The sequence below is a fragment of the Phacochoerus africanus genome, chromosome 15 (assembly GCF_016906955.1).
Source record: "Phacochoerus africanus isolate WHEZ1 chromosome 15, ROS_Pafr_v1, whole genome shotgun sequence".
In the NCBI taxonomy this organism is placed as follows: Eukaryota; Metazoa; Chordata; class Mammalia; order Artiodactyla; family Suidae; genus Phacochoerus; species Phacochoerus africanus.
Genome location: NC_062558.1, coordinates 105,423,357 through 105,437,639, shown reverse-complemented (window position 1 = coordinate 105,437,639; position 14,283 = coordinate 105,423,357). Strand labels below are relative to the sequence as shown.

The window sequence follows — 14,283 nt, the reverse complement described above, 5'->3', positions numbered from 1 at the left end:
GGGGAGAGAGAGGGGGCCCCTCTGAGCACTGAGGGAGCTGGGGATTTTTATTTTAAATTGCTTTCCATCTATTGTCCCTCCTCATTCACACATCACAACATTGTTTTGATATCATTTGAAAGATACAATTTCCTTGTTCTCCACTGAGGGAAAAATAACACCTGCTGAGTTTAAATGCCTGGGCTTAGGTCACATAACTAATAAGTAAGTGATAGAGCAGGGCATAATACTTCCCTTAGAGTTCTATACTAAATAATAACTAATGAATAGCATTTTGCTCTTGCTTATTAGTAATGTCTTGCTTTTTAGCTTACCACCTGCCAGGGACTGTGTTAGGAGCTGGGGACTGGGTCCCATCAGTGAATAAGACCCCAGAGCCCATAAGCTCAGGAGATTAGACCCTTGAAGGGCTGACCCCCCTATTCGGCTGATGGTTGGTAGCCTCAAGACTGAAGCAGATGTCTTCTATTTGAGCAGCTGCGTTGCTGACCAGTTCTATTTAATCTTCCATAAGGTTTAGTGTTGACTTTACAGAGCCTCTGAAATTCATCTACTCTGTGGGTCTGAGGATCCTGAATCTCTGATTCAGAGAAAAGGGGAAAAATCCAGTCACAAGAGAGCAAAAATCCTACATGCATTTATCCATAAGTTTCCCATGCAAAGCGTTTTGTGCGGAGTGATGGTGCCTAAAATAGCAACATTTTAATAACAAGGATGAATGTAACTGCAGGCATTCTTTTATCTGGGATGACTTAATGGAGAGAAACTGTTTTCCTAGGGTTTTTCCTACGGCTTTCATGCGAAGTTCTTTGATACAAATATATGAAATCATGAGGAAGGTACAAAGGCTGCAAATTTTCTCTGGCCCCCAGATTTCTTGTGTGGACAGACCGTGTCTGTGGGTCAGGGGTAGGCAGCATCTCCTGGCTAGTGAGTCTACGTAAGTTAGTGTGACATGTGACCAAGGCTTCAAAGAGCCACTAAAGAGGAAAATTGTTATGGAGTATGGGGAGCACAGTATTCCCAAGACCAGAATCTGTCCTTTTAGATCAATCTGATACTTTCTTAGAACCAAATGGAGGAGTTCCCTGGAAGCCTAGAGGTTCAAGGACCTGGTGTTGCCACTGCTGTGGCTCAGGCCACTGCTGTGGTGTGGGTTCAATCTCTGGCCTAGGAACTTCTGCATGCCGTGGGCACAAAAAACAAACAAACAAAAAAACCAAAAACAGCCAAACAGAACCCAAATGGAAGTAAAAGAGTAAGAGTTGAGGAATGTGTTTGGTTGGCCTAATGTTGGAAGCACACAGAATAACTTTCCTCCCATCCCTGAGGCTCTGTTTGCCTGAAGATTGTTAATCTAAGAAGGAACTTACCTGCAGTCATGTTTGGGCATGCCTGCCTGCCCACCTGGCTGTCCTGTTCTGTGCTGCTGTAGTTTTTTGTTTTTGTTTTTGTTTTTTTTTTGCGGGGGATGGCAGGGAGGTGCTATATGGGATGCATAGAGACTGCTGATAGATCTGGGGGTGCCACATGGATATACAGCACCCAAGAGACAGCATAGCAACTTTATATCACAGATACTCAATAGATGTCAGTCTCCTCTGCTTCCCCCGTGATCCAATGATCAGTTCTCAGACATGTATTGAGCACTTACTTTGCTCTGGTGTCATGGTTAAAGCACAGGCTTTGGGGTCAGACCCACCTAGAGCACTTCTTCCACTTGTGATTAATTGTTCAACCTGAAGCAAATGACTTGCTTTCTCTTAGCTTCAGTGTGTTTGTTTTTTAATCTTGATAATGGCACATATGCATGTTTTTTACAGGATTTTTGAGGGATTAAATGAGATCATGTCTGTAAATGATCTAGCCCACAGCCTGTCACATGGCAGGTGCCTAAAAAATGTGTCAATTGCTAGGTTACACACAAAGTTCTTTTGGCTCAGCAGAGTTTGTCCTATGTGGGTTCTGGCCTCCTGTTGAATGTCTGCCTGATGATTTCTTCCTTAAAGGGTCGTGGTACCTCTCACCCCACCGCATCCCAAGCTGAGGCTTTGGCACTTCCTTCAGCTGAACCAAACCTGGTGAGCCTGGAGGCTGCTCCTCAGTCCTTGCTCTAACCCCAAAATCCAGAGCCACAAATATTCTGGGAATTATCTAAAGCCAAGATGTGTGCCTTTTCCTTCTATGTACACTGTGAGAAGCATGAGCCGCTGCAAATTCAGCCCTGAAATGTGCAACTATTCACCCTGCTTGGCTTTTCTGTGTCTTAAAACAGATTCCATGAAAAGGAGGCTCCTACCAGTGTAGCCTCCTACCCACCCCCACCTCCATCCCAACCTCACTCCTACATCCTATAAAGATGTGTATTGACATGATTCTTTTTTCAGCACTTCCTGTGCACAGGCATTGGGCTAAATGCCTGAGGGGGGGAAAAAAAAGAAAAAAGGAGCCATGTAATGCCCTTAAAATGTCTAAAACCATATAATCTTTTGAGGAAGATGATAAATTATTGGGTTATTTTTCTACTTTTGAGTGTGTTCTTCTCCATTCAATAAGTCTCATCCTGGAGCAAACTCTACCGTCCACTGTGTGGCTGTTAAACTTGAACTTGGAGTAGAATGTTCACCACTGTATTTTGTAAATAACCTTAGATTATGAAGTTTTTTTGTCTTGCAGCCTCCTTTTTGTCTGCCCCACCCTGCCGGGATGTCATTATCGAAATAGAAGACACCAAACCATTACTGGCTTCAAAGGTAGGCTTTAGAACTGACCATTGGATGACATCAGTTTTATCTTCCAGGTGTCTATAAGCATTGGGTGAATTCAGTCCAACAATCATTCAGTACAATTAAAATCAAATAAGCCAACTTATACTGGTAAAGAACGCAATTCTTGTACTCATCAATAGGATGATGATACTTAAAGTAAAACTCAGGTCCATGCCCCACTCCCCAAGAGGGAGAGTGATATAGACATCAGTAAATTTTAAAATCTCCCCCAGTGATTCTAATATATAGGCAGGTGTGGACAGTCTGATATCATTTGCAAAAAAGAGAAATTTCAGGAGCAAAGACACAGCACTGCAACTTTCAGAACAGGGCTACATGCAGCACACCATTTTTTTCCCCTACTTGAAACGAAGTTTCATGGATTTTTAATGACCTTATTTGTCAGTGTATGGAATATCCTCAATTTTTCTATTCACTGTGGTTTCAAAGTCAAGAAATTGGTGGAAATGCTCATTCAGGACCCTATTTTAACACCAGCCAATTCGCAAGAAGGTAAGTGAAAAAAAAAAAAAAAGTTCTCAGCCCAGAAAAAAGAAAACATCAAATATCTCCCTGTTTCTGTTGGCATTCATCATGGACTTTCACAGCATGTTTTAATGTGCAAACTGGCCAAAAAATGCACATGATTGCACTTTAATGTGTTATGTCCATAAACAGTACCTTTAAAGAAATCCACTTTCTTCCCACTACATTAAACTCACTAACAACTGGACCAGGTTAACTGTGGGCTCCACAGCCAGCACTGTGGAGCTATGGGGATTCTATTCCCTGAGAATCCTCCACAGTCAGAAGTGACAATATCACATTTGCAAAACCAATATGTCCACTTTGTAAACAACTCCAATTATTTCCAATAATATGGTAGTTGCCTAGGAAGAAGTTAAGTATAGTACACTTAAGATCTTTTATGTACATTTTCACAACAGCTCGGGAAAAAGGCGGTTTAAGATCCTGCTCTATAGTCTACCTCCAGCTTTCCTGCCTCCCCTTGACAATCAGTTCTTCTCTGTGCCTTCTGTATACCCAGGAGCCCTATGTATGGGGGATCAAGAAGAAGCAAGCCAATCTGTGCCCCTCTTCTCATTCCATTCTTAACAGTGCTTAACAGATGAGGCTACTATAGCAACACGCTGTGAAAGTTCAGTTTACATCATAGGATTTAAGTTGCAGCCTGGGCAGGACTGAGGACGGTAGTGTCAGTCATTCTCACATACTGTAAATGACTTTTATCAGCTGCTCTCCTAACACCTAGGAGAGGCATTCTGTGTTGATAAGAAAGGCTATTTGGGAGTTCCTGTCGTGGCTTGGTGGGTTAAGGATCCGGTGTTGCCGTGAGCTGTGGTGTAGGTCGCAGACGCAGCTCGGATCCCGCGTTGCTGTGGCTCTGGCATAGGCCGGTGGCTATAGCTCCAATTAAACCCCTAGCCTGGGAACTTACATATGCTGCAGGTGTGACCCTAGAAAAGGCAAAAAGACAAAAAAAGAAAGAAAAGAAAGGCTATTTGGAATCACCCCTAAAAATCTGATTCCACCGTTCCCTGAGAAAGACAGCACACATCTATGCAAAGCCCAATAAACAAAGTTGAGCTTTGGAAGAGCTGATAACAAGCTTGCTGATATCCTGTATATGTGCATACCTGAAATAACATGCATGCATGAAATATACATGCATGCATGTGATGTGCATGTGTAACATGTACATGCGACGAATGTGTAATGAACATCTGTTATCACTAACCCAATTCAAGCCTTTTACAAGGGTAAATTGAAGGAGTGGGTCAAAAGTGTGCTGTTGGTGGGAGCTGGAGGCTGTGGCTTCTGGTGACAGTCTCATGCTCACAGAAACTCACCCCATTACCCTGTGGTGACCGCGGTAGCTCTCAGCAGATGGGCTCAGCCACCACCACAAGTGGGAAATAAGCACTGGGGGCAAATCTCGAAGTGCTAGCTGGATGACACGGACATTCCTACATGGCCGTTTCAACAATTACCTTCCAATTCCAGTGCTTAAGCAGCATGTCAACAGCACTCAGCAAAATGGCTTCTCCAACGACAGTGCATGTATGTATGATAAGAAAATGCGTGAAGCTGCTTGGGACTGTGGGGATCTGGGTCTAAGGACTTGAATTCTCCTTTCAGACTCTTTCTGGATTTTGGACTGGAAGATGTTCTTTAAACATATGTGATTGTTTTAAGCCTCAGGGGAGAATCTTCTATGCTTTTTGGATATAATAAAGCAAGTTACTTCAGCTGCTTCAGTTACTTTTCCATGTGAACTAAGAAGCATGTGGACACGAATAAATTCTCCCATATTAATTTAAAATTTTAACATCAGCCATCTATTTTGAATTATGCTTTTTAAATTATGAACTCTTTGCTTTGAAATGATTTCAAATAGCTGAAAATTCGTGTGCATAAACAGACTCTAAAAATCTGCATTCAGGAACCATTCAGAATGTGAAACACTTTTGGTATAAAATCCCCTCTCCAAAATCTCAATTTGGCTGCAATGATTTATCTTTTAATCTCGCTTTACCTTGAATCTAATAGAAAGAATTGTTGTGTCTGTCTCTCTCTCTGCCTCTCTTGGCATTCCGGTGTGCTGAACAAAAGTCAGTCTTGAAAATGCTGAGGGCCACTTGCAGAAGAAGCCCAGTGGCCACCCTGCAAAGCCCCTGCAGGGAGTTCGCATCCTGAGGAGTCACTGTCTCCTCACATTGGTAATGAACTTGAAGTTAGGATTTCAGAAAAGGGATCTAGGTAGCAATTCCTGCAGCTGCCCCTGAGGGGGAGCCTGGCTAATGTTCCAGCAGGTACGGAGAGAAAACTCAGGTTCCAACATCCCAGCTCTCCATTTTTATCTCCTGGTGGATGTTCCATGCAGAAGTTCAAATGGAAGGATTTGGCCAGTGAGAAACTTGACACTGTAAAATAGTTTTGATGGATGGGTGTATACTTGGTACTATAACATAGGCATGGGGAAAAATCAAGAAAAGATACTTACCTGATGACATTATAGCTATCCTAGACATAAGCATCTTGTGAGAGGAGTTTTTGATGAGACTTAGGCCAAGTTGGGAATATACTTAAGCTAAAAGGAATGAAGAGTTTAGGGCAGGAAGGTGAGCAACTGTACCCACCCCCATTCCACTCAACCCTCCGTGTGACCACTAACTGTCTTGGTGGACAGAGAGGTTGTCTAACTGTTAAAACATGGGATATGGGTGCCTACCTCTGAGTCTTCTATTTTAATACTATTTGTAACTCTTTTGCACATTTTCAGAGAAGAAACCAGTAAGGTGTGTTTAAATAACTGAATAAATAAGCCACAAAATGTTGGATAGTAGTCCAAAAATGTTGATAATATAAAGCATGCATGAAAAAACAGTGTCTCTTTCTCTCTCTCTCGAAATCTAATGCTCCTGGGATCTCCATCACTGTGTGACCTGTACGTGGTTTGCCCTCTTTCTGCCCATGTGCATGATGAGCAGCTCACAGAAAAGGTAATTGTTGTACATATGTTGCTAGATTTAAGAGTCATGTGTTTTCTGCCTATGGCTGATATGTTAAAAAATCCAGGATTGGATTACTGACCATAAAGGATGGGGAAATAACTGAATGTATGTATGTAAATGTAAATATACTGTACACAAACAAGTAGCTTTTCTTTAGTGTTCCTACCTGCTTCCCCCAGACAGAACAGAAGGCTATGTTGCCAGTGACACTCTGTATTTTGGGCATCATCACTCTTTCTATGTAGACTAAAATAAGCCATGGGTAGGTCTGATGGGGATCTATCTTTGTTATACATCTGAGTGGAATTTCTAGTACTTCTGTATAAACTACAGCCCTCTGGAGTTTGAGAATGTCCCACAAGTGGTTCTAAATGCTGTCCCATCTGCCCAGCCAGAGAGCCACCAGAGGTTCTCAACCCTGCTTGCACGTTGCAATTACCTGGGGAACTTTTGAAAGCTTGCTGGACACCCTGCTCTCACCCCAGGCTGATTGAATTAGAATCTCCAAGAATAGGTTGGGAGCCACTGGTCTAAACCATAAAGACTCTGTACTCTTGCTGCTGCTTCTTTTTTTTTTTTTTTTTTCTTTTTAGGGCAACACCTGTGGCACACGGAGGTTCCCCAAGCTAAGGGTCCAGTTGGAGCTGTAGCTGCCGGCCTACACCACAGCCCCCGCAATGCCAGATCTGAGCTGTGTCTGCGACCTACCCACAGCTCTTAGCAACGCCGGATCCTTAACCCACTGAGCAAGGCCAGGGATGGAACCCGCAACCTCATGGTTCCTAGTCGGATTCATTTCTACTATGCCACAACAGGAACTCCTTGCTTCACATTTTATAATCTTCAGAGCTCTTTCTCCTACTGACCTTGTTTGATGTCCAAAACAACCCTCTGAGATGGATGGAGGCAGGTAGTGTTATTATCCGATTCAGTGGATGAAGAAAAGAGATGTTAAACATCGTCCCTGATCCGACGTGGCTTGTAACATAAGCGTATGGCTTATAATGTAAAGAAACTTGAATTAGAACCAGTTTTTCCAACTCGTAGCTTAGTGGGCTTTGTTTTGCAATGCATTGCTGGCTAAAAGGGCTAAGGAAGTGAAATAGGAGAAAGCGAATACTGGAGAATGAAATAGTAAACAGATACTGGAGGTTTTCTTTTAATATATCTGTATATGTAAATATTAAGTCAACAGGGTAAAGAAGTAAAAAGAGGGAGATGAATAGATTGTATCTAGAAGATGTAAGAAAATCATCTAGCATAGCTATGGCTGTGAAAACGAAGCACATTTCATTGGCCAAGGAAGGATCATTTTACCTACCTCCAGCTTCCCGGTAGAAGAATCCTGAATGCTCTGGTGCCTGGAACACAAGTCATAATCTTGCCTCTTTCACGTTCAGATGTACCTGTTTCTCTTACACATGAGTTTTCTGGCATGGATGGTAAATCTAGGTCATCACCAGAGATTTTTCCCTTTTTATGTCCGTCTTTAGGAGGAAGAAATTGTTGACTGGTGGAGTAAATTTTATGCTTCCACAGGGGAACATGAAAAATGTGGACAATATATTCAGAAAGGCTATTCTAAACTCAAGGTACCTGAACCTATGCTGCGGTGGGTGGGGGATCGACATCTGTTAAAACTGGCCATGGCAGGGCTACGCGAAAGACAGAAAAGTCAGATGGTGGGTGCTGAGGAACAAGGGCCGGGAACCCCTCTTGCCTCCTGGGGGGCCCTCTTGCCGTGGTTCTTGGCTTTGCCAAGATTCCCTGGGCTTGAGGACAGTTGTTGATTTGTGGTTATGTGACTGCCATTTTGGGGCTTGGGGATATCTGGCAGAAGGTTGGGAATGGCTTGGCACCATGCTAATTAGGCCAAAAATTGTCCAGTTTGACCCAGGGAGATCTAAAAGTCACCGTGCTCTTGTCCAACAGCATGAAACGTCAACAGGTAATCACAACTGTGTCCAGGAGGAAGACAAGCTATCTGGCTGGGGTAACCTTTCTGCAAATGTTTTGGGTTTTCTAATTTTTTTTTCTTGTCTTTTTAGAGCCACACCTGTGGCATCTGGAAGTTCCCAGGGTTGGGGTCAAATTGGAGCTACAGCTGCCAGCCTACACCATAGCCATAGCAACTCAGGATCTTTAACCCACTGCACGAGGCTAGGGACTGAACCTGCATCCTCATGGATCCTAGACGGGTTTGTTACTGCCAAGCCATGACAAGAGCTCTTGTTTTCCAATTCTTTTTTTTTTTTTTTTTTTGATCTTTTGTCTCTTTAGGGCCGCACCCATGGCATATGGAGGTTCCCAGGCTAGGGGTCTAATTGGAGCTGTAGCCACCGCCCTACACCATAGCCACGGCAATGCGGGATCCGAGTCACGTCTTCAACCTACACCACAGCTCATGGCAACGCCGGATCCTTAACCCACTGAGCGAGGCCAGGGATTGAACCCACAACCTCATGGTTCCTAGTCGTATTCGTTAACCACTGAGCCACAACGGGAACTCCTGGTTTTCCAATTCTTTATTCAGTTTTTCAGATTGTAATACACTCAAGTCCAAAGAAGTAAATCTAAAGCAAACATGGACATTTTCAGAATGATGCATGGGAGACAACTGATCTGATTTCATCACTGTAGATTGGTTTTGCTTCTTTTTATAATTCATGTAAATGGACTCATAAGATAGGTTGTGTGTGTGTGTGTGTGTGTGTGGCTTCTTTAGCCCAACACAGTAATTTTGAGATTTGTCATGTTGTCATGTGTATCAGTAGTTTGCTCCTTTTTATTGGTGAATCATATTCTAGTGTATGGATATACCACGACTTGTTTATCCATCCTCCCAATGGTGAAGCTGCTATGGATATTTTTATTCCATGTGGACATGATTTCATGTCTCTTGGATGAATACCCAGGAATACAACTTCAGCATCATAGAATAGGCGGATATTTAATATCATAAGAAATTGCCAGACCCTTTTCCAAAGTGATTATATCGTTCTGTACTCCAGCTTGTGGTGTGAGCATTTCCGGTGCTCTATCTAGATCTCATGCCTATTTGCTATTATCAGTCTTTTTTTTTTAAGAGGTGGGCCCCTGGAGTCAACTGTGTATGTATTCATTTTTGTTTTTTCTTTTTGGCCATGCCTACAGCATGTTGGAGTTCCCCAGCCAGGGATTGAACACATACCACAGCAGCAACCCAAGCCACTGCGGTGACAACCCAGGATCCTTAACCCACTGTACCACAAGGGAACTCCTATTATCAGCCTTTTTGATTTTAGATTCCACCTGTATGTTAATGAGAAATTAAGAATCTGTTGGTGGTTTGCAGATATATGACTGTGAACTTGAGAATGTGACGGAATTCGAGGGCCTGACAGACTTCTCAGATACTTTCAAGCTGTATCGAGGCAAATCAGATGAGAATGAAGATCCTTCTGTGGTAGGAGAGTTTAAGGTGAGTAAAATGTGTGTGTCCTGTTTAAAATCCACTTTCTAGACCTAGGATAAAGGAAAACCAACCCCTGGGTCAGGGAATCTCCTCTGATAGCTGAAGGATGCTGGAGAATGCTAACAAGCAAGAAGGCAGTAGGGTCAGGGACAGAACTCTCAAAGTCATTCTCAGTGTCTTTCTCCCTGCTCTTGCCAACCAGTCTTAAATCTGTAGAGTCAACCTCTCTAAGCTCTAGTCCTTCCCCCGTACCCCAACCAGGTCCCCTGCCTCCTCCCAGTCTTTCAGCAGGACCAGTGTGACAACTTCCCAATTGATTGTCCTTGCCACCTTTCTCATCCACACTCCAGTCCATCCTCCAAGCAACCAAACCTGATTGTGTCTCTCAACTGCTTAAAGACACCAGGTCAAGTCTCAACTCCTTCCTAGGGTGGAGCTGGCCTTTCACAAGCTTCTCCTCTCCCCTGCCACCGCACCCTCTCCAAGCCCCAAACACACCCTGTCCTCTCACAGCTTGGAGCCTCGGGACAAGCTCTTCTTCATTCCCTGGATGCCCTTCCTTTCCTCTCCGTGGTCTGACAAACTCCTACTCATTCTTTCAAGTGCCAGCTCCCATGTCACATTCTTTGGGCAGTGTTCCCTGATCGCTCCCGCAGGCTGACTCACTCCTGCTCCGGGCTCCCTGGGTCCCGGCCACTACTAAAGCACCTTTGACATTGTAAGTATCTGCTTTCACGACTGCCCCTCCCTCCAACCACAGTTGGCAGATCCTTGGCAGACGTGCTGCTGCTTCCTAATCCTCCCCGATAGCAGACGTCGCTAATCGATCAGGGCTTTTACTCGGCCCGTGGTCTCAAAATTCTTCTCCTTACAGCTTCCCACCAAGCAGTCAAAGATGGCATGAGAGTCAGACCTATTTAACATCCCTGTGCCAGACTGGACTCCTTGAGTTCATTTTCGGGTCCCCAGTGCCTGGCGCATGGTAGGTGCTTACTTCCTGCTGCTTTAGTGAATGAAAGTAGCTGGAACTAAGCCCCATGTGTTCTGAATCCAACCTCAGTGCTCTGTCTTACACATAAACTGCTTTCAGGATAAAATATAAGGTTTCAGAATTCCCTGGTGGCCTAGTGAGGTAAGGATCCGGCCTTCTCGGGTTTGATCCCTGGCTTCTCCAGCAGGCCTGATGGCTCACTCATTCAAACATCATTTATTGTTCCCCTGCTTCCTGCCCAGCCTTGTGTTAGGTCCTAGAGTTAGAGTCATGAACAAGAAATACCTCCCATCCTCAGAAAGTTCACTGTCTAGTGAAGAATATAGACAGTGAATAGATGGTTACGATGCAGAGGTTAGTGCTGCAATGGGGGCAAGTGCAGGGTGGGAAGAGAGCATTAGGATGTTCATCTAACCTGGGGGCAGTCAGGGAGGTTTCCTGGAAGAAGTGACACTTTTTAGCTGAGACACGAGGCATGATCAGGAGTTTGCTTAGGAGTGGGAGGGGGTTTCCAGGGGTGATACAAGAAAAGGGACCTCACTCTTAATACTTTATTGGGTTTCAAAAATAAGCATTTGGGGGAGTTGCTGCTGTGGCACAGTGGGTTAAGAACCTGAATGCAGTGGCTTGGGTTGCTATAGAGGCTCAGATTTGATCCTCAGCCCAGCACAGCGGGTACAGGATCTGGGGTTGCTATAGCTATGGCATAGGTTGCAGGTGCCCCTCAGATTTGACCCCTGGCCTGGAAACTTCCACATGCTGTGGGTGCAGCCAGAAAAAAAAATTTTTTTAAAAGCATTTTTATTCCTATCTTTAAAAACGTGCAGAATTTCCCTCCTTACCACCTCCTTTGCCATCAGACTGGTCTAGGCCACCTCCATGTCTCGCCTAGGTTTTTTGCCTGACTTCCCTCCTTCTGCCCTGCTCTTTCTTCTTCCCTGATCTATTCAGTAATTATTTTGTCATCATTCACTTTCCCCACGGGAAACATGCAAAGCACAATGTAGCTGTTTCTTTCACCACAGTCCAGCCCCGCAGCCCTGCGCTGCCCCCTGCCCTGTTTGTCCTGGGGGAAGAGGGCACCCCGAAGCCCCTGCCCTCTCCCCTGGCCTGCAGAGCCCTGTGAGCCCACCTGTGTGTCTCTGCCCTAGGGCTCCTTCAGAATCTACCCCCTGTCGGATGACCCCAGCGTACCGGCCCCTCCCCGGCAGTTTCGGGAATTACCTGACAGCGTCCCACAGGAATGCACGGTTAGGATTTACATTGTTCGAGGCTTAGAGCTCCAGCCCCAGGACAACAATGGCCTGGTAAGAGTTTTGGGTGTGGGGCCTTCTCCTGTAGCAAGATAATTACAGTCCTCGGCCAGAGTAATTGTCACGTTCTTTCTTTTGGGGGCATCTGTTATCTCAAGGGGAAAGAGACTCGAGATGGAAACAATCTGTTGGGAAGATTTGTCCTACCGGGGATTTATCTAAGAGCTTGAAGGGGCTTTGGAGCCTCTGGTTCATCCTTCTCACTTTACAGACGTGACCTGCTTTGTCACTGCTCCCTGCCATCCCCTCTTCACCCCACTCTGCTCCTCCAAAGGCACCTTGGCCGCGTGGCACCATGAGGGAGCTTTGCCCAGACCTGGGCTGAGGCCGCCCCTTCTCATTGGGGTGGGAGCGGGTGAGGAGGCACCCTGCGTCCGTCCCACAGGCTGACTCGAACTGGCCCAGTACGGTGACATAACCTGCCATCTGTTCTGTCCCCACAGTGCGACCCTTATATAAAGATTTCACTGGGCAAAAAAGTAATCGAAGATCGAGACCACTACATCCCCAACACACTCAACCCGGTGTTCGGCAGGTAACAGGGCATCGCCTGACAGTTTTCTGTCCTTCTTTCCTCCGTCGCCTCTGCACTAAGGATCCACATGTGCCAGGCTCTGTCCTAGGCCGTGAAAGTGTGAAATTATGACATTGAATCTGCCCCAGTCAGTGGGGCAGGTATGAAATACGCAAATGCACAAGTAATAGAATTTTGTGGAAGTGAAAAGTGCCATGAAGAAAATTAAGGCAAGTCTGGGAGACTGGCTGTGAGACCTGGGGGCGGGGAGGTGGGTATGAGGCTCAGGCATCCAGTCAGCTTGTGGATTCCAGGCGAGAAGCGTAGGCAGTGACTTACCGCAGTGACAGAGTGGGTCTCATGCCCCCATTTCATTAGACCTCTCTTTTCTGGGATTCCACTGTTTTGATTCCACTGTTTTGAGCCAGTGAATGTATTATTGACTCTGTTACCAAAGCTGAGAAGGGGGGGCAGAAAGTGAGGGGGTCATATGTCCTGCTCCCTCTGTCTTCCATTGTCAAAGGTTTTTTTTTTGGTCTTTCTAGGGCCGAACTCATGGCATATTATGGAGGTTCCCAGGCTAGGGGTAGAATCAGAGCTACAACTGCCGGCCCAGGCTACAGCCACAGCAACGCAGGCTCCAGGCTACATCTGCAACCTACACCACAGTTCACGGCAATACCAGATCCTAACTAAACCCACTGAGCGGGGCCAGGGGTCGAACCTGCGTCCTCATGGATGCTAGTCAGATTTGTTTCCACTGAGCCACGATGGGAACTCCTGAAATAGCATTTTTGTCCTTAGCATTGCCACTTTACATTTGTTTCTGGATTGTTACAAGGATGTCATCAGAACCTTCTCAAGGGTAAGGCAAACCCAAGTGACCTCTAAAGAGGACCGGGTTTTTTTGGCTGTAAACTGCTTCCACATTTAACAAAAGCTACTATTTGCTGGGCTTTTATTGTGTGCATGCACAATGCCGAGCTCTTAATAGAAAACATCTCAAATATGTCACAACTCTGAGTGCCTGCTGTTGCCCCCATTTGACAGCAGAGGAAACTGAGGCATGGAGGGAATTAGCACCAGCTGGTGAGAGGCAGAGCCCCAGGACTCAGGCCCCGGCCATGTGGCGGCAGCGTCTGCATGGCTGCCACGCTGCACTTGGTGCGGCTGCCACCCTCTAACTCTCACCTCCCTGTCACACCTGGTAGCACAGGGCGAGGAGTCGAAGCCCCACTTTACAGGTGAGGAAAACAGGGCGCCAGAGCTGTGTGCACAGCACCGGTACATGGTGCAGCCAAGAAATTCCTAACCAAGCCCCAGCCTTTTCCAACACTGTTGGTCATGCTCCATATTCACAGCCAAGCCATCACCTGTATAAAAAATGTTCTTTGTACAAAGCACTTGTGAGAACGGTGTTATTTTTCCCCAGAGCCTTGCCGAGAGGGAGGACACTTTGTTCTTATTTGATGTGTGGCCTGTATTTTAATCTCCTGCTTTATTTACCTGCCCATCTATGTCTCTCTACCCGTGCCTGTTGGTTGGTGGCCTTATGCATTCCCTCCCTCTCTCATGTGTGCTCACACACACACACACACCCCGAGGCCGTGTGCTGGGGCCAGGCAGTGGAAGTAATCCTCTGGCACGGCAAGATGATCGTTTTCCTTTTCTTCCGCTGATCCAGCCCTGAGGTCTAGACAGGAAAAG

At 45.6% G+C, this 14,283-nt stretch overlaps 1 protein-coding gene across 4 annotated transcripts in view; it reads left to right on the top strand.

Moving 5' to 3' along the window:
- MYOF (myoferlin) overlaps positions 1-14,283 on the top strand; it is a 172,140-nt gene that overhangs the window by 135,812 nt on the left and 22,045 nt on the right. For 2 of the 4 annotated variants that reach the window (XM_047762376.1, XM_047762375.1), the window contains 7 exons: positions 2,677-2,753; positions 4,794-4,850; positions 6,281-6,292; positions 7,798-7,896; positions 9,639-9,764; positions 11,901-12,056; positions 12,506-12,597. In XM_047762376.1, the coding sequence (XP_047618332.1) occupies positions 2,677-2,753; positions 4,794-4,850; positions 6,281-6,292; positions 7,798-7,896; positions 9,639-9,764; positions 11,901-12,056; positions 12,506-12,597 (619 nt within the window). The remainder of the gene's footprint in view (positions 1-2,676; positions 2,754-4,793; positions 4,851-6,280; positions 6,293-7,797; positions 7,897-9,638; positions 9,765-11,900; positions 12,057-12,505; positions 12,598-14,283) is intronic. The other 2 variants (XM_047762378.1, XM_047762377.1) reach the window with 1 other exon arrangement.